This window comes from Pleuronectes platessa, chromosome 13 (assembly GCF_947347685.1).
Source record: "Pleuronectes platessa chromosome 13, fPlePla1.1, whole genome shotgun sequence".
NCBI classification, from domain to species: Eukaryota; Metazoa; Chordata; class Actinopteri; order Pleuronectiformes; family Pleuronectidae; genus Pleuronectes; species Pleuronectes platessa.
The window spans coordinates 24,048,494-24,074,767 of NC_070638.1; the positions used below are offsets into that span (position 1 = coordinate 24,048,494).

At 40.1% G+C, this 26,274-nt stretch overlaps 1 protein-coding gene and 13 non-coding genes across 14 annotated transcripts in view; all 14 read left to right on the forward strand.

Moving 5' to 3' along the window:
* plppr4a (phospholipid phosphatase related 4a) overlaps positions 1 to 26,274 on the forward strand; it is a 79,949-nt gene that overhangs the window by 48,508 nt on the left and 5,167 nt on the right. The window contains exons 5-8 of the mRNA XM_053438847.1: positions 1,864 to 1,921; positions 2,015 to 2,188; positions 7,093 to 7,228; positions 8,711 to 8,939. Coding sequence (XP_053294822.1) covers positions 1,864 to 1,921; positions 2,015 to 2,188; positions 7,093 to 7,228; positions 8,711 to 8,939 — 597 coding nt within the window. The remainder of the gene's footprint in view (positions 1 to 1,863; positions 1,922 to 2,014; positions 2,189 to 7,092; positions 7,229 to 8,710; positions 8,940 to 26,274) is intronic.
* Positions 10,253 to 10,460, forward strand: LOC128455329 (small nucleolar RNA U3). Its single transcript, XR_008341706.1, has one exon. It is a non-coding gene; the product is annotated as a small nucleolar RNA U3 (small nucleolar RNA).
* Positions 11,237 to 11,444, forward strand: LOC128455328 (small nucleolar RNA U3). Its single transcript, XR_008341705.1, has one exon. It is a non-coding gene; the product is annotated as a small nucleolar RNA U3 (small nucleolar RNA).
* LOC128455333 (small nucleolar RNA U3) lies at positions 12,317 to 12,524 on the forward strand. The gene has a single exon (XR_008341709.1). It is a non-coding gene; the product is annotated as a small nucleolar RNA U3 (small nucleolar RNA).
* LOC128455331 (small nucleolar RNA U3) lies at positions 13,304 to 13,512 on the forward strand. Its single transcript, XR_008341708.1, has one exon. It is a non-coding gene; the product is annotated as a small nucleolar RNA U3 (small nucleolar RNA).
* LOC128455324 (small nucleolar RNA U3) lies at positions 14,395 to 14,602 on the forward strand. Its single transcript, XR_008341701.1, has one exon. It is a non-coding gene; the product is annotated as a small nucleolar RNA U3 (small nucleolar RNA).
* LOC128455330 (small nucleolar RNA U3) lies at positions 15,485 to 15,692 on the forward strand. Its single transcript, XR_008341707.1, has one exon. It is a non-coding gene; the product is annotated as a small nucleolar RNA U3 (small nucleolar RNA).
* LOC128455327 (small nucleolar RNA U3) lies at positions 16,470 to 16,677 on the forward strand. The gene has a single exon (XR_008341704.1). It is a non-coding gene; the product is annotated as a small nucleolar RNA U3 (small nucleolar RNA).
* LOC128455350 (small nucleolar RNA U3) lies at positions 17,562 to 17,769 on the forward strand. The gene has a single exon (XR_008341725.1). It is a non-coding gene; the product is annotated as a small nucleolar RNA U3 (small nucleolar RNA).
* On the forward strand, positions 18,549 to 18,756 carry LOC128455351 (small nucleolar RNA U3). The gene has a single exon (XR_008341726.1). It is a non-coding gene; the product is annotated as a small nucleolar RNA U3 (small nucleolar RNA).
* LOC128455345 (small nucleolar RNA U3) lies at positions 19,637 to 19,844 on the forward strand. Its single transcript, XR_008341720.1, has one exon. It is a non-coding gene; the product is annotated as a small nucleolar RNA U3 (small nucleolar RNA).
* Positions 20,725 to 20,934, forward strand: LOC128455323 (small nucleolar RNA U3). Its single transcript, XR_008341700.1, has one exon. It is a non-coding gene; the product is annotated as a small nucleolar RNA U3 (small nucleolar RNA).
* Positions 21,818 to 22,025, forward strand: LOC128455326 (small nucleolar RNA U3). The gene has a single exon (XR_008341703.1). It is a non-coding gene; the product is annotated as a small nucleolar RNA U3 (small nucleolar RNA).
* On the forward strand, positions 22,804 to 23,011 carry LOC128455325 (small nucleolar RNA U3). Its single transcript, XR_008341702.1, has one exon. It is a non-coding gene; the product is annotated as a small nucleolar RNA U3 (small nucleolar RNA).

Sequence of the window (26,274 nt, forward strand, 5' to 3'; positions counted from 1 at the left end):
TTGAACAATATAACAATATAAAAAACAACAACAGTATATACAGTTAAAGAGTTACGTGCGGTTTTAAGGTGCAGAGATTGGTAATAGTGCCAGTAATATAGAGTTATAAATTATGTGCAAGGGTGGGTGGGGGGTGGGGGGGTCAGCAGAGTCAGTGTGATGCAGGGGGCTTGTTTGTGAGCCCCACTGCCATGGGGAAAAAACTGTTCAGGTGACGCGAGGTTTTAGTCCTGATGGCCCGGAACATTTTTCCGGACGGTAGTCTCTGGAACAGGTGGTGAGCGGGATGGGAAGGATCAGCAATGATCTATTTGAGAGATAGACAAGAGCTTGTGGAAAGATGTGTGAATGGCTGAATAGCATTTGTAGTATGAAGAACATGGAGTGGTCATTAAGACTAGAACAGTGACATATAAATGGAGGCCATTTGTCATCGATTCACTCTACCATGAAGTCCTGATTGATGGAGTGCTGCTGAGATGCTCATCCCTCAGAGAGGTTTTTGCATCTCTGTATAGAAGTTTAGATGTTACTTTCGATAAACCGGTTCTTAATTACCTATTTGACCAATGGCCTTCTTATCCTGTTACTCAGTTTGGCCAGATGGTCAACTCTAGGAAGAGTCCTGGTGGTTCCACAGGATCTCCGTTGTACATAATTGAGGCCACTCTGCTCCTCAACACTAAAAGCTTTAGAGATAGTTTTACAGAGAGATGTACTGTACACTGCACACATCTCAAGCAGTGTGGATGCTTCAGTTAAACCCTCTGACACAAACAGTACACACTGTTCTGTGCTTTCCTACACACCAGAATGAGATGTTGTTATTCTTCTCTTTGAAATCATCTTGAGTATAGAAGCCATTTTCAGTCATCCTAAGCTCCCTAAAAAAATGTAATTCAATCTCTAAACACTGCTTTCTCTGCCTAGTTAAATAATGTATCTTCTGTCATGTAAAGAGGATTATCATTAGCCTTCTTTATGTTAATGTATAAACAAATTAGAATTTTAAGTAATTTAATTAATAATTGCAATTGGTAATTGTTTATTTTTTTGTGAATTCTTTACATAATCAGATATAAATTACTGTTTGTTGTCAGTTGTTTGGTAGAGTTGTGTTAGACTTTAAAAATCCCTTATTTAAACAATCTGTTATAGTTACTAGATTTCAGGACACAAGATGAAGAACTCAGAGTAAAAAGTGAACCTGAAAGTTCAGGTGACCAAAAAGCAACAGTTCCAGTTGAGCCCTCAAAAATACAGGAAAAAACTCCTCCAGGGTGCTGCAGACCAATGGAGGGATTGGACTGGTAATGTGAGCACAAGAGAGATAAAGTAAGCAACAGTCCAAAACTTTCCAAAAATAAAAAAGTAAAGAGCTTGAATACCTTGTGGGTAAACGGACCATCTGACGATGATTGGAGAGAAGCACCAGGCTTTATATGCAGCAGGAAACAGGTGTGGTAGTGAGGCAGATTGATCTTAGGTGTTCTTGATATGAGGAAGGAAAAACTCAGGTAAGAGGAGGGTGATCATATAGCCATGCCCTAAACTCAGACAAACATGCTGACTTTCCCCAGCATTATTATATTGTAATGTACATATCTGTACAAACTGGTATCTTGATGTATATTCAGTATATTTCGTTCTTTAGGGTTACAGTCCTACTCCCTGTAGTACTGAAAATATGTTATCAGCAGGATCAAGACAAATTGCTAATTAAACACTTGCTACAGCTGCTACACCAGCACCTCCAAGTTTCTTTGAAAGTCACCTCCTTGTAGCAGATGAATATTCAGTATTGTCCTTAGCTGTCTGAACATGATAATTAGCATAAAGAACACTGTGTTTTTTTCTTTGTAGGAAGTCGTTTCCTTCCCAGCATGCAACTCTGGCTGCCTTTGCTGCTGTCTACATCTCAGTAAGTGGTTGACATACACGCTCATGTAAACTCTTAAGCCAACATACAAATTTACCAACAGTAAAAGATAACACGCGAAACTGTGTCTTTTAGATGTACTTCAACACGGTACTGACAGACTCTGCCAAGTTGCTGAAGCCTCTCCTGGTCTTCTCCTCCGTCATGCTGGCCATCTTAGCTGGGTTAACCAGGATCATCCAGTTCAGAAACCACCCTGTCGATGTCTACTGTGGATGGTTACTGGGATCTGCCATTGCCGTTTATCTGGTAAAGTTCAATGAGTTACAAATATGGCTTTATACAGGTCAGCTGAAGGTTATTTTAGATATGACAAGGCATGCAACTTGACCATTTCTCTAATAAAGGATAGGTTCAAATGATTTAAAGAATATTGACATGCTTGTACACTGAGATTGTTAGCTATATTACATCCTTTGAGAAAGCAATGCACAGTAAAAAATCACACCTTGGGAAAAACTATGATGAAGCGATGATGATCTGGTGCTCCTTTTACTAAGCAAATGCAATGAAAACGAACTACCTGGATACATCCGATATTGATGAGTTCGTGTTGAGTTTCACTACTTGGTTCAGGACATATTTTAGGATGTACGTCGGCGTGTTTGAAGAACTCCTGCAACAGCTGGCACCAATTATGAAGACACAGAGGATTAATTTCAGAGAACCCACTCCTCTGGATGTGCGGCTAGCTGTATTTCTGAGGTAAGGTTCTTCAGTATTTAATTTGAGAAGTCCAGTCTGTTGTGAACAATTCCAGCTGTGAACATTTCTTTCATTTGTTTTTTTCGACAACAAATACACTTAAAGGAATACTTCCCCCAAAAGGATAATTCACTCATTATCTACTCACCCCTATGCCGATGGATGGATGGGTGAAATGTTTGAGTCAACAAAACACACATGAGAAGGTCATTTAAACCATATTTCAAAGCATTACTGTCCGCTGATGTTTTTCGCCGAGGTGCATTCAGGAGACGTCGAAAAAGCTAACGTCCACCAACACAGTGGAAATGACCTTGTTTTGAGTCGAATATGAATGTCGGGCCTTGCAGACACTTGGATGACACAACACAAGACTAAAATTGTTTACCCCTGAAACTCCAGCATTGTTTTGTGGACTCAAACACATCACCCACCCCTCCATCGACATAGGGGTGAGTAGATAATGAGTGAAGTATAATTTTTGGTTGAAACTATTCTTTTAAGACTGGAGAGAGGAGGAGGTTGTTCTTCTTATTCTACAACTGCTTCAAAACTATGGAATGGCACATTCTGGTAGTATTGAAGCACAGCACATTCTTAAACATACTGCATAAAATACTAAACTATGAACCTTTGAAGTTAATTGAAAGTAAATTGTATAATCAATGTGTATACTTGTATTGCATTATACTCAAAAATAAATTGTATGTTCCCTGATAGTTACCAGAAGGAAATACCCAAAGTAATAAACAAACACAATCCTAAGGCCAATTGTGCTCTCAGAAATGCAATACTGTATGCAAGATTTGCTATAGCTCACCTGTTAGAGCTGCCGTCCCAATGTGGCAGGGCCTCAACCCGCATTTATGCATGTCTTCCCCCACTCTTCCTATCCCTCCTTCACAGCTTACTCTCTGTCTTATCCATTAAAGGCATAAAAAGCCATACAAATATATATATATTAAAAAAGAAAAGATTTGCTATTCCCCTAGAATTGGGATGCGTAATTCACTGTCGTAAATAAGAAATGTGGTCTGAGCCAAACATGCATACAGATGTTTATACATGCATTTATTGACAAGCTGGTGGAGAAGAAACCAGCAACCTCAGAAGCAGAGCCGGCTTTGGGGTATGGCAGTTAACATTTGCCCATTCACTGCACTCAACTCAGAGTAAAACAGTAGCATACAAGCTAACAAGCTAGCAAAGCAACACAACGCAGTTATCGATGCCAGAACATAATGTACAGTGTATCAAATCTAGAGAAAAGACAAAGCAAACAAGCTTAGGTTATGACTTCCTTAGGTTGGTATCTGTCCTGCATCCTATGCCCTTTTTCTAGCGTTCGCCAACGAGTGAAATATGCTACAATATCCAGGTGTCTAGGGTGCACTGACGCAATGACAGACATGTTGTTATATTACGTTTGTGTATTTATGAGGCAACAAAAGGTGGTGTTTGCAATTCAATTTAAGAAAATGGGCAAAATGGTTAATGGATATCTATGTCATGAATTTTTGTATGTGTGTGTAACCATTTCAATCAGGAGAGACTTGATTTCCAATTACAATATTTATTTAGCAAATATACATGCGAGGGATCCCTGTTCTAGGACGGACAGAAGTGCAACGGATGCCACGATTAATAGGTATCTTGTCAGGCAGTTTGTTGCTTTTTAGTCCGCGATCAGCTCCCACCGTGATCGGGTGCCGCCGTAATCACGATCAACTGACACTTTGGGATCCCTCATCAAGGTAAATGATTGCGGCCAACATGATGTGAGATTAGGCATATAATCAGTTGAGGTCGATGAATATCCTACTGGAGACTGGAGGAGATTGGGGTGGACGAGGGGTTATGCTGAAGGACGCCTGACTGCGGAAGAGAAGAGAAGGGATTTTTAAAGTTTGACAGGTGCTGAATGATTGGCTGAAAAGACCGCACCAAACCTGATTGGACATTTAGGAACACCCACAATCAGCTGATCACTATGCAGGTTAAGTGCGCCTTTACGATCAGCTGATCGTCTGCAGCTTAAGTCTTCCTCACTGAATTTACGCTAAGCTTCATATTAACTAAGGATTGAGCAATACAGAAAAAAATTATACTACAATAACACTCTCATCATGTCTTTGCAGATTTCTAAGCACTGGTGAAAACTACATCACAGCAGGTTTCAACTTGGTATCTTAACTGCGGCACAAACAGTGAAGGACACCTGCAATGACATTTGGGAAGACATGAAAGAAGCCCACATGCCACGTCCAGAAAATGGAACTTTGGATGAATACTGGGAGGAGATTCGAAGAGCGATTTCCCACATGGCACCGGTGATTACATTGTGATCCTGGCATCTCCCTAAGTCACGATACAAAAATTATAAGGACTCCTTCTCCTTGTACATTGGAGATTTTGGGAGACCTTCAGAAATGTGATCTTTATATACCGCAACCATTTCTCCTCCCTCATTTTCTGCACCAGAGTTGGGTTTTTTCAATTACCGCCTCTCCAGAGCGTACCACAGAGTGAAGAATTACATGGTTCTATTCTCAGAGTTTAAAGGTCTGCCCTGATGCAGCTGACAGTATCATTAAGGCAACTTGCATACTCCGAATCCAGGAGATGGGGAGTCAGTTGAAGACGATGGTGGAGAGCATAACGTATTTATCCAAAAACTATAGTATGAAAGGCCCTGTGAACAGCACTGTTCTTTTCCTTTTTGTTCAACATTTCTCTGATAAGTATGTAATAATTTGAAATGTTTTAAAAACTTGAACAATAAACATCTCAACACAGTTTAGAAAACACTCATCTCCTTATTCTGCCTCCTGACAAAACTCCTGCATCGGCAACCCAACCTAGGATTACCATTCTGGGGGCAGACGCCTCATGAAGGGGCCGATCCTAAAAGGAACCAGGTGTCCTCATCTTGCTGAAGCTCTCTCTCTCTCTCTCTCTCTCTCTCTCTCTCTCTCTCGCTCTCTATCTTCTTCCCTGGTTTCCATCTTCCTCATGTACTCCTCCAGCATGCTGTCACATCTCCTCCTCTTTGCCTTGCCTGGTAGTTACAGAACTACACTCCCCCTCACGTCCTTGTTCGGGCACTAGCTCTGTTGTCCGTGAATCCTCTGACTGCTCGTCCTCTTCAACTCTTGCTGGAGATGCTATTGAATTTTATTAAGATTTATATTATGATTGAATTAGCCAGATGAAAGGCTGTTGAGTATTTTCTCTGGTGTCACCAGATAACAGGTTTGGTTAAAAAACTAAAACAATGAGACGTATGGATAATTGCCTTCCTCCTGAACTAACCTGTATAAAAGGGACTTTGTTTTCAAATATTTACACTTCTTCTGCCTGCCTCCTGACTGGCCACTCTTTACCTCTCCTCCCTGCCTTTTCTTTCTCACATAAGTCTCAATCAAATGTTCCATTTCTACTTCACTTCTATCACTATCTTTCATAAAGCAAAAAAATTTTGCGAGTTGTTACACAGAGCAAACTGAAAAAAATGATACACTCTGATTAGACGCAAACTTGTTCACATTTTATGTCACTTAAAACATCTCATTTTGCCATTACTTTCATTATTCATTTTTTAAAACTTTACTGTAAAGCAGACTCTAAAGGCTAGAAAAGATGTAGATTGGATTGATCACCATGATTTTTTTTCTTAATCAAGTTAGCAATACAATTTTTAAACTAAATGTTGTTGCAGAATCTTTATGTTATTGTTACTGAAGGACGTGTGGTTTATTACAGTTCTACTGGAAAGGAGACATGGATGTTCAACTTTTGTGTAGAAAATGCTGACACTCACACAGTGCCTCCCACACACACTACGATACGTCCAGCATGCACACACATGCACAATAGCACACAGACACACACACACACACACACACACAAGCCTCTTCAACTGCCTACACTTTTGTTGTTCTGCCTTCTGGAGAGAAAATGTTGGCTACAGATATGAGGTTGTGCTCTGGATCATCAGCTCTACTTTAGATGAAATTGCCAGTTCCTTACAAGTGTAGAGTAATTTAAATACGTTTGACTGTTGTATATTTATTTTATTTTTATATCATCATGCAACAGCAGCATGTTTTTCAATAAAATAAACATGTACTAACCGTGTCACTAAACAAGAGTGTCCACATTCATTCCCTTATTTGTACTGTATGTATTTCAGATACCTTGATAACAATGACTTGTATCCACTCTCCAGTGAAGCAAATACAGTACATGGTGAAAGAATGAAGTGCTATCATGTCTGCTTTCCCAGCCTGGATATGCAGCATGCCCTTCTGTGACTCACTCTGTGTGTGTGTGTGTGTGTGTGTGACTCACTCTGTGTGTGTGTGTGTGTGTGTGTGTGTGTGTGTGTGTGTGTGTGTGTGTGTGTGTGTGTGTGTTGTGTGTATGTGTGTGTTTGTGTTTGTATGCAGGGAGTGTACGCGGTGGGGAATTTCCAGCCTAGTGAAGATCGGTCTCGAAGTCATCCGTCTCCCCCAATCCTGAGAGAGCCCCCCCTCTCCTCCCTGCCCAATGTCAGCCAAACAGCAGTTAGCAACAGCCACCAAGGTAAAAGAGGTCGAGAGTTCATCACACTGACATGTCAACTACGAGAATGCATTTCTAGAAAAAAAAATTGCATACATTTCCCTTATCAATCAATCAATTAATCACTCCAGGGAAGAAGTCAAGTCAGTAACATGTACTGATGAGACATTCATTTCTTTGGAGAAGCTGGGAAGAGAAGCTCGGTGTGTCATGTGTCCCCCGACATTCTAGACCTATAGCAGCATAACTAAGAGCAGGTCTAAAACAAGCCTGAGTAGATTAATTTAGGCTGACAAATTCATCGAGATGCAGCCAGGTCTCAGTGAGGAACAATAAATAAATGTTTTGATCTGAGATTAGTTGATTAACTAAAATAGCCTTCGATGATAATGATCTTATGTTTAAAAGTCCACATTTAAAAGTCTTTGCTCGTTGTGTTGCAGAGGTTGTGTTAATTTATATTAGTTTTTTATATAGGATTTCCTTCTGTTTATGTCTGATTTAAATAATTTAATGGGACGGGGGACACACACTATGGGGTTGTGGTTGTGTGACTGATCCAGCGGGAGCGCAGACAAGTGTGTATTACTGCAGCTCTGCTTACTGGTCCCAACTCTGGGTTGTCCTTCGTGGTTTATAAACTGAGTAATATTCCTAGATAAGAGCGCTGCTCCATCCCAAGTGGGATGAACGCCGTCTGTCCTAACAAGATTTCCTCCAAAAAGTTTGCCATTGCCTACAAAGCCCACACCATTTACAGTTTTTTATAGATTTTTTAATTTATTGTGATATGACCAGCAGGTTTTGTGTTTCTGTTTTGTTTTGTCCAGAAGTTTAATTTTGGTCATGCTAGTGAGTACAGTCACACTCTCCCAATTTTGTAGAAGGCAAAATGCAGTAAAAGCATAAAAATGCATCATTAATATGGAAAAAATCTATGCGTGGATATTAAGATACAAAATGTTAGGCCTTTGCTGATTTTAACTATTGTGAATTTATGCTTGTGCAAAGCTTTTTAGAGTACTCAATAATAAAATATTATAATCTTCCTTCCTGACTTAACCTACAATCAGTCAAGTACACCTGGGTCTACGTCACAAATCGAAAAATGTAATATCTCAACATGCAGCCAACCAATAGCCACTAAATGTTTACTTTACTTAAGGATGTTACCCAATGTGCACCTTTCGGCAAACACTAATATTAATGAAGTTTTTATTTTGGCTGTTACTTAAGTTGAATGCTTAATCTCCTCATTATCAACTTTGCTTATTGGTAACATGTTGATTTTAACACAGTAAATGGCTGCTTTTGAGATGGATTATGACATTGGTTCCTTTGCTCTTATTAGTGGTCATTATGTAACTGATTAATAATTGTTGATTAATTTAGTTACAGAATGATCTTTAGGTCTTCAGTTTTTGAGATAAGACACACTTCCAATAAGTTAACTTCAAATCAACCCCCTTTTTAACATGACCTCTCTTTTTTGTCCTCTGATAGGCCACCACACCCTGGCTCCCTGCCAACCAGAGCCAGTTATCACAAGGACCTCTTCCCACATGTTGTTGCCTGACCAAACAGGGCCCATCCTGACGCGTAGTTCCTCCTATCGAGAGCCATCTCTGAGCAATATGAAGAGAGCAAGTGCTGAGGTGGAGGTGATAAATCCATCCAGCCCTTTAGGCAACCGTGACAACATGATGACTTTCAGCAGCAGCACACTACCAAGGTAACTCTTTTTAACTTCTTTGTAACTTCTTTATTTCGCTTATTGATAATACGTCATGTATAACTGTCACATGCAAATCAAAAAGAAAAAATGTTATTCAAGTAATAAGAAAATAATAGGTTGATATTTCTTGTTTCCATACATACAATATACACACACAAAGGGGCAAATAATTGCAAAGCGAGCCCGAGTCAGTTGCTCTGGATATCTTCCTGGCAGCCCCCTAGTAAAATGTCAGTTTTTTCAGAGTGACCCCTTACAGCAGGAAAATGTCCGGAAAGGTTACAGTTAAAAAGTAGGCATGTAAAACATGCAAGACGAAGTTGTCATCCAGGAAAGACAACGACATTTTAGAGCTTTTGGCAATTATGACAGACAACTATTTGCAAGAGACTCGTTCTGAGTTTATTCATCATGTCCTGCCTCCTGCATGCTCTACCCAGGTGAAATAATATTCTGCACCCTTAACAAATCAACATCGAAAGTCAATGTTTTTTTCCTTGGCCCAGACTCCACCTTTCAAAGTTTAAATAAAAACACAGGTTTGTGTAATCCTACTTACAGGCAGACATACAAATTAACAGCAATGAAAACATTACATTTTTGGTGGAGCTAATAACTAGCTGTAGAACAGAAAACAAACTTTTAGGTTGAGTACTTCGGGGTATGTGCAGATGAGAACAGAAAATGGATGACGAAGAGGAGTGTCTTCATTCAGCAGCAATATCCAACACAGCGGCTTAGTCAGCCATTTCTTGCTACAGCAGAGCATACAGATTGTGCACCAAAGGTTCCTTTTTGTTTCCTGACAGCTGGTCTCGTCATGGGTGTCTATCCTCTTTGGTCAAATCATAGAGGTGATACTTAATAAACAGCTCATTAATCGAAGTGATTAGACCATTAGAGTAAGTAATTGTTTACATAATAGTCTGTACATATGGTTAAAATAATCATATTGCAGTGGACATGTGATAACACTAATAGATTGCACTGTGTGGTTTGCATGCTTACACACCCTGTAAGCAGCTGTGTGGTTAACAATGTTACAAGGGCACTGGGGTTGGTTAAAAGCAGATGTTTTGGCAACGCCCGGAAGTTCTCTGTGGCGTAAAAAAAGTTATGAAATAAAATGCACGCCAAGATGTTTTTGGCGCCCCCGCCGTAAAGGTTTAGAGTCTGTCTAGATAAATACAGATAATGAGGTTTGAGATGAAGCTGTGATTAGATGAGGTTTGTTCTGAATCACACCAGCTCACCAGGAGTAAAGGTTCACGCATGTAGATATAAGACTCTGAGAAACATCCAGAGAAACCAAGACTTTACTTTCAGGGATCATTTCTATAGTTGTTGACTTAAGAAATGTGTTTCTAAAGAGTTTGGTCTCGCTGCCCATGATGAAGAGTTAAGCTATTTTCTTCAGAGCAGGAATCTGGTGGAGGAGACTCTTGGTTTTCTTCACTGTTGATGATTGTTCAGTGTTTCTGGTTGAGACACTGAAGGAGGAAACATGTTCTGAATGGTTCTCATACAGATGTTTAAAATATAAGTTTCATTAATGCTAAGTTACAGCTATCGTCCAGAACTCAATGTAATGGCAGAAAGATGAAGGTTTGAGGTGAATCACTCGTAATGATACTCTGCTACCTTCACTGGTTACCAGTGGCTGCCTGTATCCTCTTCAAGACACTAGTACTGTTGTACCATGCTGTGAATGTATCAGGTCCAGTCTACATCCAGGTCATGGTTGAACCTTACACCTCAGCCGGTCCACTCTGCTCTGGCTCTGCCAATCGGCTTGTTGCTCCCTCACTGCGAGCTAGCCGCTTAACAAAATCACAACGGTTTGCTGTCCTGGCTCCTAAATGGTGGAACGAGCTCCCCATTGACATCAGGACAGCAGGAGTCAAGCCAAGAACAAGCCAAGTCCTGCTCTGACAAAGACGAGAAAATGATCAACGAGAAGAGAGCAGCCTGAAATCAAAGGCTAGTGTTGCTTTAATACCCGTCAGCATGTTAATGACTGAGAACTCAGTGGCTGAATATTGAACTGAGCCAAGTTGATTGTTGTAACATTGTAGAAAGAAACTTTGGGATAAGAGGTTTCAAAAGTCCCTACAGCCCAAATTAGTCTAAAAATACTTCAAACTAACACAGTCCACTCTCTCTTCCTACTGCAAAGTCACCTGAGTATCAATAGAACATCTGATTGTAGGAGGTGTAACTCTCTGATCAAGATCACCAGGAGTAAAGGTTCACATCTGTAGATATAAGACTCTGAGAAACGTCCAGAACAAACCAAGACTATACTTTCAGGGATCATTTCTATAGTTGTTGACTTGAGAAATATGTTTCTAAAGAGTTTGGTCTCGCTGCCGATGATGAAGAGTTAAGATGTTTTCTTCAGAGCAGGAATCTGGTGGAAAATACTCTTGGTTTTCTCCACTGTTGATGATTGTTCAGTGTTTCTGGTTGAGACACTGATGGAGGAAATATGTTCTGAGTGGACAGCTATAATATAGTTGTCAAAGTTACTTTAATTCTACAAAAAGCTGGGAAATCCATCATCAAACTTAGCCTTTCTTTACAAGCAATAGGTATCTAGAACAAATCTGAACTCTTGCAAATAATATCTTGTGCATTTTGTTTGCACTTAAGAGAAGTCCAATAAAAGAAGTGAATACCTCAGATTGTCTTGAAAATCTCAAATATGTAAATTAAGGAACAAAAAACTGAAATATCCTTTTCTATGGCTCTGTTTGAGAGTGGAAACTCTAATTTGTATCAGAAACAGTTAAACCACCAGAGAAGAACTGCGATTGTCCACCTATTCTTTCATAAATCCACTACTTGAGCTTCTTCACCTTCCTCCACCGGTTTATTGTCTGTGTAGAAGTAGCTGTCAGGCAGCAGGAAGCTGAGGCAGGAGTAGGAGCAGATTGGACAGGCAGTCTGTGTTGACGGTGACCTGCATGTCGCCAAACTACACTTGGGTTTTGTCGCCGCTGGCGTTGCCCAGTTTCTTCTTCAGCACAGTGAATCTCTGCTGGATGAGCTGGTGTTCTTGGCCTCTCATCAGATCTCTGAAGTTCTGAACAGCAACCAGGTGCCTCCTGCTGCAGGTTGTGAAGAACAAAACTGATGAAATACAGTTAAGTTAATGCTTATCATCACTTGACATCTTGTGTTGATTAAATGAAGATTTCAAGACATAGAGCATTTTCTGAAACATGGGTGTAATGGCAGCAATGAATCAATAAAATTAAAGTTTAATTTGGGTGTCATTTGAGGGGGTTTGTCTTTCTGAATCACAGCAGCTCACCAGGAGTAAAGGTTCACGTCTGTAGATATAAGACTCTGAGAAACGTCATGAACAAACCAAGACTATACTTTCAGGGATCATTTCTATAGTTTTTGACTTGAGAAATGTGTTTCGAAAGAGTTTAGTTTTGCTGCCCATGATGAAGAGTTAAGATGTTTCCTTCTGAGCAGGAATCTGGTGGGGGAGACTCTTGGTTTTCTTCACTGTTGATGATTGTTCAGTGTTTCTGGTTGAGACACTGATGGAGGAAACATGTTCTGAGTGGTTCTCATAGAGATGTTTAAAATATAAGGTTCATTAATGCTAAGTTACAGCTATCGTCCAGAACTCAATGTAATGGCAGAAAGATGAAGGTTTGAGGTGTATCACTCGTAATGATACTCTGCTACCTTCACTGTTTACCAGTGACTGCCTGCATCCACTTCAAGACACTAGTACTGTTGTACCGTGCTGTAAATGTATCAGGTCCAGTCTACATCCAGGTCATGGTTGAACCTTACACCTCAGCCGGTCCACTCTGCTCTGGCTCTGCCAATCGGCTTGTTGCTCCCTCGCTGCGAGCTAGCTGCTCAACAAAATCACAACGGTTTGCTGTCCTGGCTCCTAAATGGTGGAACGAGCTCCCCATTGACATCAGGACAGCAGGAGTCAAGCCAAGAACAAGCCAAGTCCTGCTCTGAAAAAGACGAGAAAATGATCAACTAGAAGAGAGCAGCCTGAAAAGACAGGCTTGTGTTGCTTTAATACCCGTCAGCATGTTAAAGACTGAGAACTCAGTGGGTGAATATTGAACTGAGCCAAGTTGATTGTTGTGACATTATAGAAGGAAACTTTGGGATAAGAGGTTTCAAAATTCCCTACAGCCCAAATTAGTCTTTTAAAAATACTTCAAACTAACACAGTCCACTTTCTCTTCCTACTGCAAAGTCACCTGAGTGTCAATACAACATCTGATTGTAGGAGGTGTGACTCTCTGATCAAGATCACCACGAGTAAAGGTTCACGTCTGTAGATATAAGACTCAGGGAAACAGCCAGAACAAACCAAGACTATACTTTCAGGGATCATTTCTATAGTTGTAGACTTGAGAAATGTGTTTCTAAAGAGTTTGGTCTCGCTGCCCATGATGAAGAGTTAAGATTTTATCTTCAGATCAGGAATCTGGTGGAAAATACTCTTGGTTTTCTCCACTGTTGATGATTGTTCAGTGTTTCTGTTTGAGACACTGATGGAGGAAATTATGTTCTGAGTGGACAGGTATAATTTGTTATAATATAGTTGTCAAAGTTACTTTAATTCTACAAAAAGCTGGGAAATCCATCATCAAACTTAGCCTTTCTTTACAAGCAATAGGTATCTAGAACAAATCAGAACTCCTGCAAATAATATCTTGTGCATTTTGTTTGCACTTAAGAGAAGTCCAATAAAATAAGTGAATACCTCAGATTGTCTTGAAAAACTCAAATATGTAAATTAAGGAACAAAAAACTGAAATATCCTTTTCTATGGCTCTGTTTGAGAGTGGAAACTCTAATTTGTATCAGAAACAGTTAAACCACCAGAGAAGAACTGCGATTGTCCACCTATTCTTTCATAAATCCACTACTTGAGCTTCTTCACCTTCCTCCACCGGTTTATTGTCTGTGTAGAAGTAGCTGTCAGGCAGCAGGAAGCTGAGGCAGGAGTAGGGCAGATTGGACAGGCAGTCTGTGTTGACGGTGACCTGCATGTCGCCAAACTACACTTGGGTTTTGTCGCCGCTGGCGTTGCCCAGTTTCTTCTTCAGCACAGTGAATCTCTGCTGGATGAGCTGGTGTTCTTGGCCTCTCATCAGATCTCTGAAGTTCTGAACAGCAACCAGGTGCCTCCTGCTGCAGGTTGTGAAGAACAAAACCGATGAAATACAGTTAAGTTCATGCTTTTTCATCACTCGACAACTTGTCTTAATTACATGAAGATTTCAAGTCATAGAGCATTTTCTGAAACATGGGTGTAATGGCAGCAATGAATCAATAAAATTAAAGTTTAATTTGGTTTTGATTTGAGGATGTTTGTCTTTCTGAATCACAGCAGCTCACCAGGAGTAAAGGTTCACGTCTGTAGATATAAGACTCTGAGAAACGTCCAGAACAAACCAAGACTATACTTTCAGGGATCATTTCTATAGTTGTTGACTTAAGAAATGTGTTTCTAAAGAGTTTGGTCTCGCTGCCCATGATGAAGAGTTAAGATGTTTTCTTCAGAGCAGGAATCTGGTGGACAATACTCTTGGTTTTCTCCACTGTTGATGATTGTTCAGTGTTTCTGGTTGAGACACTGATGGAGGAAATATGTTCTGAGTGGACAGCTGTAATTTGTTATAATATAGTTGTCAAAGTTACTTTAATTCTACAAAAAGGTGGGAAATCCATCATCAAACTTAGCCTTTCTTTACAAGCAATAGGTATCTAGAACAAATCTGAACTACTGCAAATAATATCCTGGGCATTTTGTTTAGACTTAAGAGAGGTCCAATAAAATAAGTGAATACCTCAGATTGTCTTGAAAAACTCAAATATGTAAATTAAGGAACAAAAAACTGAAATATCCTTTTCTATGGCTCTTTTTGAGAGTGGAAACTCTAATTTGTATCAGAAACAGTTAAACCACCAGAGAAGAACTGCGATTGTCCACCTATTCTTTAATAAATCCACTACTTGAGCTTCTTCACCTTCCTCCACCGGTTTATTGTCTGTGTAGAAGTAGCTGTCAGGCAGCAGGAAGCTGAGGCAGGAGTAGGGCAGATTGGACAGGCAGTCTGTGTTGACGGTGACCTGCATGTCGCCAAACTACACTTGGGTTTTGTCGCCGCTGGCGTTGCCCAGTTTCTTCTTCAGCACAGTGAATCTCTGCTGGATGAGTTGGTGTTCTTGGCCTCTCATCAGATCTCTGAAGTTCTGAACAGCAACCAGGTGCCTCCTGCTGCAGGTTGTGAAGAACAAAACCGATGAAATACAGTTAAGTTCATGCTTTTTCTTCACTCGACAACTTGTCTTTATTACATGAAGATTTCAAGTCATAGAGCATTTTCTGAAACATGGGTGTAATGGCAGCAATGAATCAATAAAATTAAAGTTTATTTTGGTTTTGATTGGAGGAGGTTTGTCTTTCTGAATCACAGCAGCTCACCAGGAGTAAAGGTTCACGTCTGTAGATATAAGACTCTGAGAAACGTCCAGAACAAACCAAGACTATACTTTCAGGGATTGTTTCTATAGTTGTTGACTTGAGAAATGTGTTTCTAAAGAGTTTAGTTTCGCTGCCCATGATGAAGAGTTAAGATGTTTCCTTCTCAGCAGGAATCTGGTTGGGGAGACTCTTGGTTTTCTTCACTGGTGATGATTGTTCAGTGTTTCTTGTTGAGACACTGATGGAGGAAACATGTTCTGAGTGGTTCTCATAGAGATGTTTAAAATACAAGGTTAATTAATGCTAAGTTACAGCTATTGTCCAGAACTCAATGTAATGGCAGAAAGATGAAGGTTTGAGGTGTATCACTCGTAATGATACTCTGCTACCTTCACTGTTTACCACTGGCTGCCTGCATCCACTTCAAGACACTAGTACTGTTGTACCGTGCTGTAAATGTATCAGGTCCAGTCTACATCCAGGTCATGGTTGAACCTTACACCTCAGCCGGTCCACTCTGCTCTGGCTCTGCCAATCGGCTTGTTGCTCCCTCAATGCGAGCTAGCCGCTCAACAAAATCACAACGGTTTGCTGTCCTGGCTCCTAAATGGTGGAACGAGCTCCCCATTGACATCAGGACAGCAGGAGTCAAGGCCAAGAACAAGCCAAGTCCTGCTCTGACAAAGACGAGAAAATGATCAACGAGAGGAGAGCAGCCTGAAAAGACAGGCTTGTGTTGCTTTAATACCCGTCAGCATGTTAAAGACTGAGAACTCAGTGGGTGAATATTGAACTGAGCCAAGTTGATTGTTGTGACATTGTAGAAGGAAACTTTGGGATAAGAGGTTTCAAAATTCCCTACAGCCCAAATTAGTCTAAAAATACTTCAAACTAACACAGTCCACTTTCTCTTCCTACTGCAAAGTCACCTGAGTGTCAATACAACATCTGATTGTAGGAGGTGTGACTCTCTGATCAAGATCACCAGGAGTAAAGGTTCACGTCTGTAGATATAAGACTCAGGGAAAAAGCCAAAACAAACCAAGACTATACTTTCAGGGATCATTTCTATAGTTGTAGACTTGAGAAATGTGTTTCTAAAGAGTTTGGTCTCGCTGCCCATGATGAAGAGTTAAGATGTTATCTTCAGAGCAGGAATCTGGTGGAAAATACTCTTGGTTTTTTCCACTGTTGATGATTGTTCAGTGTTTCTTGTTGAGACACTGATGGAGGAAATATGTTCTGAGTGGACAGCTATAATTTGTTATAATATAGTTGTCAAAGTTACTTTAATTCTATGCAAACCTGGGAAATCCATCATCAAACTTAGCCTTCCTTTACAAGGAATAGGTATCTAGAACAATTCTGAGCAACTGTAAATAATATCTTGTGCATTTTGTTTGTACTTAAGAGAAGTCCAATAAAATAAGTGAATACCTCAGATTGTCTTGAAAAACTCAAATATGTAAATTAAGGAACAAAAAACTGAAATATCCTTTTCTATGGCTCTTTTTGAGAGTGGAAACTCTCATTTGTATCAGAAACCGTTAAACCCACCTGAGAAGAACTGCGATTGTCCACCTATTCTTTCATAAATCCACTACTTGAGCTTCTTCACCATCCTCCATCGGTTTATTGTCTGTGTAGAAGTAGCTGTCAGGCAGCAGGAAGCTGAGGCAGGAGTAGGAGCAGATTGGACAGACAGTCTGTGTTGACGGTGACCTGCATGTCGCCAAACTACACTTGGGTTTTGTCGCCGCTGGCGTTGCCCAGTTTCTTCTTCAGCACAGTGAATCTCTGCTGGATGAGCTGGTGTTCTTGGCCTCTCATCAGATCTCTGAAGTTCTGAACAGCAACCAGGTGCCTCCTGCTGCAGGTTGTGAAGAACAAAACCGATTTAATACAGTTAAGTTCATGCTTTTTCATCACTCGACAACTTGTCTTAATTACATGAAGATTTCAAGTCATAGAGCATTTTCTGAAACATGGGTGTAATGGCAGCAATGAATCAATAAAATTAAAGTTTATTTTGGTTTTGATTGGAGGAGGTTTGTCTTTCTGAATCACAGCAGCTCACCAGGAGTAAAGGTTCACGTCTGTAGATATAAGACTCTGAGAAACGTCCAGAAAAAACCAAGACTATACTTTCAGGGATCATTTCTATAGTTGTTGACTTGAGAAATGTGTTTTTAAAGAGTTTGGTCTCGCTGCCCATGATGAAGAGTTAAGATGTTTTCTTCAGAGCAGGAATCTAGTGGACAATACTCTTGGTTTTCTTCGCTGTTGATGATTGTTCAGTGTTTCTGGTTGAGACACTGAAGGAGGAAACATGTTCTGAGTGGTTCTCATAGAGATGTTTAAAATATAAGGTTCATTAATGCTAAGTTACAGCTATCGTCCAGAACTCAATGTAATGGCAGAAAGATGAAGGTTTGAGGTGTATCACTCGTAATGATACTCTGCTACCTTCACTGTTTACCACTGGCTGCCTGCATCCACTTCAAGACACTAGTACTGTTGTACCGTGCTGTAAATGTATCAGGTCCAGTCTACATCCAGGTCATGGTTGAACCTTACACCTCAGCCGGTCCACTCTGCTCTGGCTCTGCCAATCGGCTTGTTGCTCCCTCAATGCGAGCTAGCCGCTCAACAAAATCACAACGGTTTGCTGTCCTGGCTCCTAAATGGTGGAACGAGCTCCCCATTGACATCAGGACAGAAGGAGTCAAGCCAAGAACAAGCCAAGTCCTGCTCTGACAAAGACGAGAAAATGATCAACGAGAGGAGAGCAGCCTGAAAAGACAGGCTTGTGTTGCTTTAATACCCGTCAGCATGTTAAAGACTGAGAACTCAGTGGGTGAATATTGAACTGAGCCTAGTTGATTGTTGTGACATTGTAGAAGGAAACTTTGGGATAAGAGGTTTCAAAATTCCCTACAGCCCAAATTAGTCTTTTAAAAATACTTCAAACTAACACAGTCCACTTTCTCTTCCTACTGCAAAGTCACCTGAGTGTCAATACAACATCTGATTGTAGGAGGTGTGACTCTCTGATCAAGATCACCAGGAGTAAAGGTTCACGTCTGTAGATATAAGACTCAGGGCAACAGCCAGAACAAACCAAGACTATACTTTCAGGGATCATTTCTATAGTTGTTGACTTGAGAAATATGTTTCTAAAGAGTTTGGTCTCGCTGCCCATGATGAAGAGTTAAGATGTTATCTTCAGAGCAGGAATCTGGTGGAAAATACTCTTGGTTTTCTCCACTGTTGATGATTGTTCAGTGTTTCTTGTTGAGACACTGATGGAGGAAATATGTTCTGAGTGGACAGCTATACTTTGTTATAATATAGTTGTCAAAGTTACTTTAATTCTACACAAAGCTGGGAAATCCATCATCAAACTTAGCCTTCCTTTACAAGGAATAGGTATCAAGAACAAATCTGAACTACTGCAAATAATATCTTGTGCATTTTGTTTGCACTTAAGAGAAGTCCAATAAAATAAGTGAATATCTCAGATTGTCTTGAAAAACTCAAATATTTAAATTAAGGAACAAAAAACTGAAATATCCTTTTCTATGGTTCTTTTTGAGAGTGGAAACTCTAATTTGTATCAGAAACCGTTGAACCCACCTGAGAAGAACTGTGATTGTCCACCTATTCTTTCATAAATCCACTACCTGAGCTTCTTCACCTTCCTCCACCGGTTTATTGTCTGTGTAGAAGTAGCTGTCAGGCAGCAGGAAGCTGAGGCAGGAGTCGGTCAGATTGGACAGGCAGTCTGTGTTGACCGTGACCTGCATGTCGCCAAACTACACTTGGGTTTTGTCGCCGCTTGCGTTGCCCAGTTTCTTCTTCAGCACAGTGAATCTCTGCTGGATGATCTGGTGTTCTTGGCCTCTCATCAGATCTCTGAAGTTCTGAACAGCAACCAGGTGCCTCCTGCTGCAGGTTGTGAAGAAAAAAAACAATGAAATACAGTTAAGTTCATGCTTATCATCACTCGACAACTTGTCTTAATTACATGAAGATTTCAAGTCATTGAGCATTTTCTGAAACATGGGTGTAATGGCAGCAGGCAATCAATAAAATTAAAGTTTAATTTGGTTGTGATTTGAGGAGGTTTGTCTTTCTGAATCACAGCAGCTCACCAGGAGTAAAGGTTCACGTCTGTAGATATAAGACTGAGAAACGTCAAGAACAAACCAAGACGATACTTTCAGGGATCATTTCTATAGTTGTTGACTTGAGAAATGTGTTTCTAAAGACTTTGTTTTCGCTGCCCATGATGAAGAGTTAAGATGTTTCCTTCTGAGCAGGAATCTGGTGGAGGAGACTCTTGGTTTTCTTCACTGTTGATGATTGTTCAGTGTTTCTGGTTGAGACACTGATGGAGGAAATATGTTCTGAGTGGACAGCTATCATTTTTTATAATATAGTTGTCAAAGTTACTTTAATTCTACACAAACCTGGGAAATCCATCATCAAACTTAGCCTTCGTTTAAGGAATAGGTATCTAGAACAAATCTGAACTACTGCAAATAATATCTTGTGCATTTTGTTTGCACTTAAGAGAAGTCCAATAAAATAAGTGAATACCTAAGATTGTCTTGAAAAACTCAAATATGTAAATTAAGGAACAAAAAACTGAAATATCCTTTTCTATGGCTCTGTTTGAGAGTGGAAACTCTAATTTGTATCAGAAACAGTTAAACCACCAGAGAAGAACTGCGATTGTCCACCTATTCTTTCATAAATCCACTACTTGAGCTTCTTCACCTTCCTCCACCGGTTTATTGTCTGTGTAGAAGTAGCTGTCAGGCAGCAGGAAGCTGAGGCAGGAGTAGGGCAGATTGGACAGGCAGTCTGTGTTGACGGTGACCTGCATGTCGCCAAACTACACTTGGGTTTTGTCGCCGCTGGCGTTGCCCAGTTTCTTCTTCAGCACAGTGAATCTCTGCTGGATGAGTTGGTGTTCTTGGCCTCTCATCAGATCTCTGAAGTTCTGAACAGCAACCAGGTGCCTCCTGCTGCAGGTTGTGAAGAACAAAACCGATGAAATACAGTTAAGATCATGCTTTTTCATCACTCGACAACTTGTCTTAATTACATGAAGATTTCAAGTCATAGAGCATTTTCTGAAACATGGGTGTAATGGCAGCAATGAATCAATAAAATTAAAGTTTAATTTGGTTTTGATTTGAGGAGGTTTGTCTTTCTGAATCACAGCAGCTCACCAGGAGTAAAGGTTCACGTCTGTAGATATAAGACTCTGAGAAACGTCCAGAACAAACCAAGACTATACTTTCAGGGATCATTTCTATAGTTGATGACTTGAGAAATGTGTTTCTAAAGAGTTTGGTCTCGCTGCCCATGATGAAGAGTTAAGATGTTTTCTTCAGAGCAGGAATCTGGTGGACAATACTCTTGGTTTTCTCCACTGTTGATGATTGTTCAGTGTTTCTGGTTGATAGACACTGATGGAGGAAATATGTTCTGAGTGGACAGCTGTAATTTGTTATAATATAGTTGTCAAAGTTACTTTAATTCTACAAAAAGGTGGGAAATCCATCATCAAACTTAGCCTTTCTTTACAAGCAATAGGTATCTAGAACAAATCTGAACTACTGCAAATAATATCCTGGGCATTTTGTTTGCACTTAAGAGAAGTCCAATAAAATAAGTGAATACCTAAGATTGTCTTGAAAAACTCAAAGATGTAAATTAAGGAACAAAAAACTGAAATATCTTTTTCTATGGCTCTGTTTGAGAGTGGAAACTCTAATTTGTATCAGAAACCGTTAAACCCACCTGAGAAGAACTGCGATTGTCCACCTATTCTTTAATAAATCCACTACTTGACCTTCTTCACCTTCCTCCACCGGTTTATTGTCTGTGTAGAAGTAGCTGTCAGGCAGCAGGAAGCTGAGGCAGGAGTAGGGCAGATTGGACAGGCAGTCTGTGTTGACGGTGACCTGCATGTCGCCAAACTACACTTGGGTTTTGTCGCCGCTGGCGTTGCCCAGTTTCTTCTTCAGCACAGTGAATCTCTGCTGGACGAGCTGGTGTTCTTGGCCTCTCATCAGATCTCTGAAGTTCTGAACAGCAACCAGGTGCCTCCTGCTGCAGGTTGTGAAGAACAAAACCGATGAAATACAGTTAAGTTCATGCTTTTTCTTCACTCGACAACTTGTCTTAATTACATGAAGATTTCAAGTCATAGAGCATTTTCTGAAACATGGGTGTAATGGCAGCAATGAATCAATAAAATTAAAGTTTAATTTGGGTGTGATTTGAGGAGGTTTGTCTTTCTGAATCACAGCAGCTCACCAGGAGTAAAGGTTCACGTCTGTAGATATAAGACTCTGAGAAACGTCCAGAACAAACCAAGACTATACTTTCAGGGATCATTTCTATAGTTGTTGACTTGAGAAATGTGTTTCTAAAGAGTTTAGTTTCGCTGCCCATGATGAAGAGTTAAGATGTTTCCTTCTCAGCAGGAATCTGGTTGGGGAGACTCTTGGTTTTCTTCACTGGTGATGATTGTTCAGTGTTTCTTGTTGAGACACTGATGGAGGAAACATGTTCTGAGTGGTTCTCATACAGATGTTTAAAATATAAGGTTCATTAATGCTAAGTTACAGCTATCGTCCAGAACTCAATGAAATGGCAGAAAGATGAAGGTTTGAGGTGTATCACTCGTAATGATACTCTGCTACCTTCACTGTTTACCACTGGCTGCCTGCATCCACTTCAAGACACTAGTACTGTTGTACCGTGCTGTAAATGTATCAGGTCCAGTCTACATCCAGGTCATGGTTGAACCTTACACCTCAGCCGGTCCACTCTGCTCTGGCTCTGCCAATCGGCTTGTTGCTCCCTCAATGCGAGCTAGCCGCTCACCAAAATCACAACGGTTTGCTGTCCTGGCTCCTAAATGGTGGAACGAGCTCCCCATTGACATCAGGACAGCTGGATTCAAGCCAAGAACAAGCCAAGTCCTGCTCTGACAAAGACGAGAAAATGATCAACGAGAGGAGAGCAGCCTGAAAGACAGGCTTGTGTTGCTTTAATACCCGTCAGCATGTTAAAGACTGAGAACTCAGTGGGTGAATATTGAACTGAGCCAAGTTGATTGTTGTGACATTGTAGAAGGAAACTTTGGGATAAGAGGTTTCAAAATTCCCTACAGCCCAAATTAGTCTTTTAAAAATACTTCAAACTAACACAGTCCACTTTCTCTTCCTACTGCAAAGTCAACTGAGTGTCAATACAACATCTGATTGTAGGAGGTGTGACTCTCTGATCAAGATCACCAGGAGTAAAGGTTCACGTCTGTAGATATAAGACTCAGGGAAACAGCCAGAACAAACCAAGACTATACTTTCAGGGATCATTTCTATAGTTGTTGACTTGAGAAATGTGTTTCTAAAGAGTTTGGTCTCGCTGCCCATGATGAAGAGTTAAGATGTTTTCTTCAGAGCAGGAATCTGGTGGAAAATACTCTTGGTTTTCTCCACTGTTGATGATTGTTCAGTGTTTTTGGCTGAGACACTGATGGAGGAAATATGTTCTGAGTGGACAGCTATACTTTGTTATAATATAGTAGTCAAAGTTACTTTAATTCTACACAAAGCTGGGAAATCCATCATCAAACTTAGCCTTCCTTTACAAGGAATAGGTATCTACAACAAATCTGAGCTACTGCAAATAATATCTTGTGCATTTTGTTTGCACTTAAGAGAAGTCCAATAAAATAAGTGAATACCTCAGATTGTCTTGAAAAATTTAAATATGTAAATTAAGGAACAAAAAACTGAAATATCCTTTTCTATGGCTCTTTTTGAGAGTGGAAACTCTAATTTGTATCAGAAACAGTTAAACCACCAGAGATGAACTGTGATTGTCCACCTATTCTTTAATAAATCCACTACTTGAGCTTTTTCACCTTCCTCCACCGGTTTATTGTCTTGTTTGAGGTTTCTACGTATTTTTACCCTGTTAAAAGGGTTTTTAGTAGTTTTTCCTTACTCTTGCTGAGGGTTAAGGACAGAGGATGTCACACCCTGTTAAAGCCCTATGAGATGAATTGTAATTTGTGAATATGGGCTATACAAATAAAATTTGATTGATTGATTGATTGTTTAGAATGTAAGGGAAAAATAACATACGCTATTCTAAAGGAGAACAGGTGGATCTGTCACGCTGTGTACGGGCGCCGCTGTGTATTTTCAATGAACCTGATTATATATTACTATATACAAAGTTCACACAGGTATGGCGTGGTGAGATTGCCACAAACAATACTATACAAAATAGTCCACGTTATTCTCACCACCTCTGACCACCCAGAAAAAGAGTCCGGTCCTCATGGTTATCTCTGAAAGTTTCCCCCAGGCAATAATCCAGTTATTTGGAAATAATCCTTTGTTGGGGCCTCAGGTCCGCCATTTCAACGATGACAACATTTTTTAACTACATATTGGCATCATGATCATGTGTCATGACGGTATGCCTTTTTTCGCCCATGCAACATTACAAAAATTAGGCATTACCTTTCTCAATTTTATGCAGACAAATTAGTCAATGCCATGTCCATTTCTCCTGTAATAGCTTCACTACACTGGCTTCCTGGTTTATTTAGAACTCACTTAAAAAGACCTTGATAATATGGCATCATCGTACCTTAAAGAGATCATAGTAACATATTACACTACTAGAGAACTGAACTTCCAAAATTCAGGATGTCAAAATTAGGATTGTCATCCCTAAAACCTAAAAAATAGAGAAGGAGACTTTCATCTATCTAGATTCTCTCCTTTGGAATCATCTACCGGTTTCAGTTCTGAAGATAACACTTAAATCCTTCCTTTTTGATAAATCTTAAGCTTCTTTCAGACAAGCGCTGAACTCTGCAGATACTGTGCGTGTTCCACGGAGGAGGTGCATGTGTGAACACAAATGTCAGAGTGAGAAGCTCTGCAGTTTCTACGGACTTTCTCCGCCTGCTAGGGGGGTTGATGGCGCTGAAAAATCTAAATAAAAGTAGAAGACACTCACAAAGATGTCTAGAGAGTTGTGGTGATAAGAGCCGAAGACAGTGTCTGTATGTTGTTGTTGTTGTTGATGTAGTTAAAGGGATTGTTCTCCCTAAAAGGAAAATGCAATAATTATCTACTCACCACTATGCCGATGGAGGGGTGGGTAAAGTGTTGGATTCCGCAAAATACTTTTAGAGTTTCAGGGGAAAACAGTTTTGCAGCCAAATCCAATGCAATCATTGTCTTATCAAAACGTGTTCGTGACTTGAAATCTTGCTTGGAGACCTTGTACTTCATCGTTGCGGTGGCAGCTGATCATGGATTATGCTCAAAATTAGATTGCTTGTAAAATAAGCCTAATCATATATACTACTATCACATCTAGCATTACTATTACCTTTGCAATTGGGGTCATGTAGTATAGTGGTGCTACATTCCCATACAGGATCGGCAACCACAATTCAAAATGGCCACCGATGCACACACTACATTTCCCAGAATGTCTCATCACTCACCCAAGTGTTGATGCTTAAGCTAACCTAATTGAAGCAGGACTGGAGAGCTTTACAGAGGAGAGGAGAAGAGCAGTGTGCACACGGCTGGAATGAGCTGGGAAGACAGACTTTGAACTGATAAATACATTCAGGAAAATACAAAAACAGACAAAGAACTATTAAGAAGAAGAAGGGCAAATGGACATTCTAAATTGAGTTCTAAGATCCACTTTCTCCACTGGGATCTTTAACATTTACAGTTGAATTTTTGTCGAGTTGAGTTTTATAGTTGCCTGTTTGGGGAAGAATAAAACTTCACCTTCCTTTGAACCTTCGATTTCCCCCCTGTTTTTTCAGTTATATGGACTAACCATCCCAAGCCTGCCCTAGTGACCTCTCATGAAATAACAACATATATAAGCTTTAAACATTAATACACCTCTCCAAATATGTTAGACACTGTCTTTACACATGGCATCTATTTAACTTCTGTCTTTCCTTGGAGAGAGTTCCCTCATGTGGCTGAAGTTTCTACAGTTTTTTCCCCCTGTAAGAGTTTTTTGATAGTTTTTCCTCACTCTTGCTGAGGCATTGTTAAGCCCTTTGAGACCAACTGACTTGTGAATATGGGATTTACAAATAATATCTGACCAACTTCTTTGCGACATCTTCATGACATCCCTGCAGTGTTTCCCACCAATTACCTAGAATATGGCAGCCCTCAATAGTCTTATTTGTTCCACCACAGTTTCTTAATGATATGAAATGTTTTACTCAACATAAAAGATCACTATGTTGCTGTTTTGTACTGTTGTTCTGAGCATACAGCAGGGACACCTCAGCTGAACATTAACATACTGTGTGCGTGCCCCCTAATGACCAAAATGTAAAAAAAATGTATCATCTGGAAATATTCTTTCAAGTATTTTTCCCACAAAGTTATGTGAAAATATGTCCATGTGTTATTATGTACAAACACACACACACACACACACACAGCTTGCGCACAGAGTAATTAACTGAAAGTCTGAAACACAGAGTTGTTTAGGAAATGCCAGGTGTATGAGAGTGGAAAACAGCAAATGTAGTGAAACAGCCTCTGTGTATGTTTGGTTTCTCTCTTTGTCATTGTTTTTAATTGATTTGAAAATGAATATGTGAATAAACAAATCTGCCCCCACGGTAATTTTATTTCGACGAATTTAGCTCAAGGTGATTCTACAGCTCAGACAGAAACTAATCAGTGGAACATCTTTTGTGTTGTTTTTAAAATTTGAAAAATGTGTTGCTTTGGTGCACTGCACTGCTGC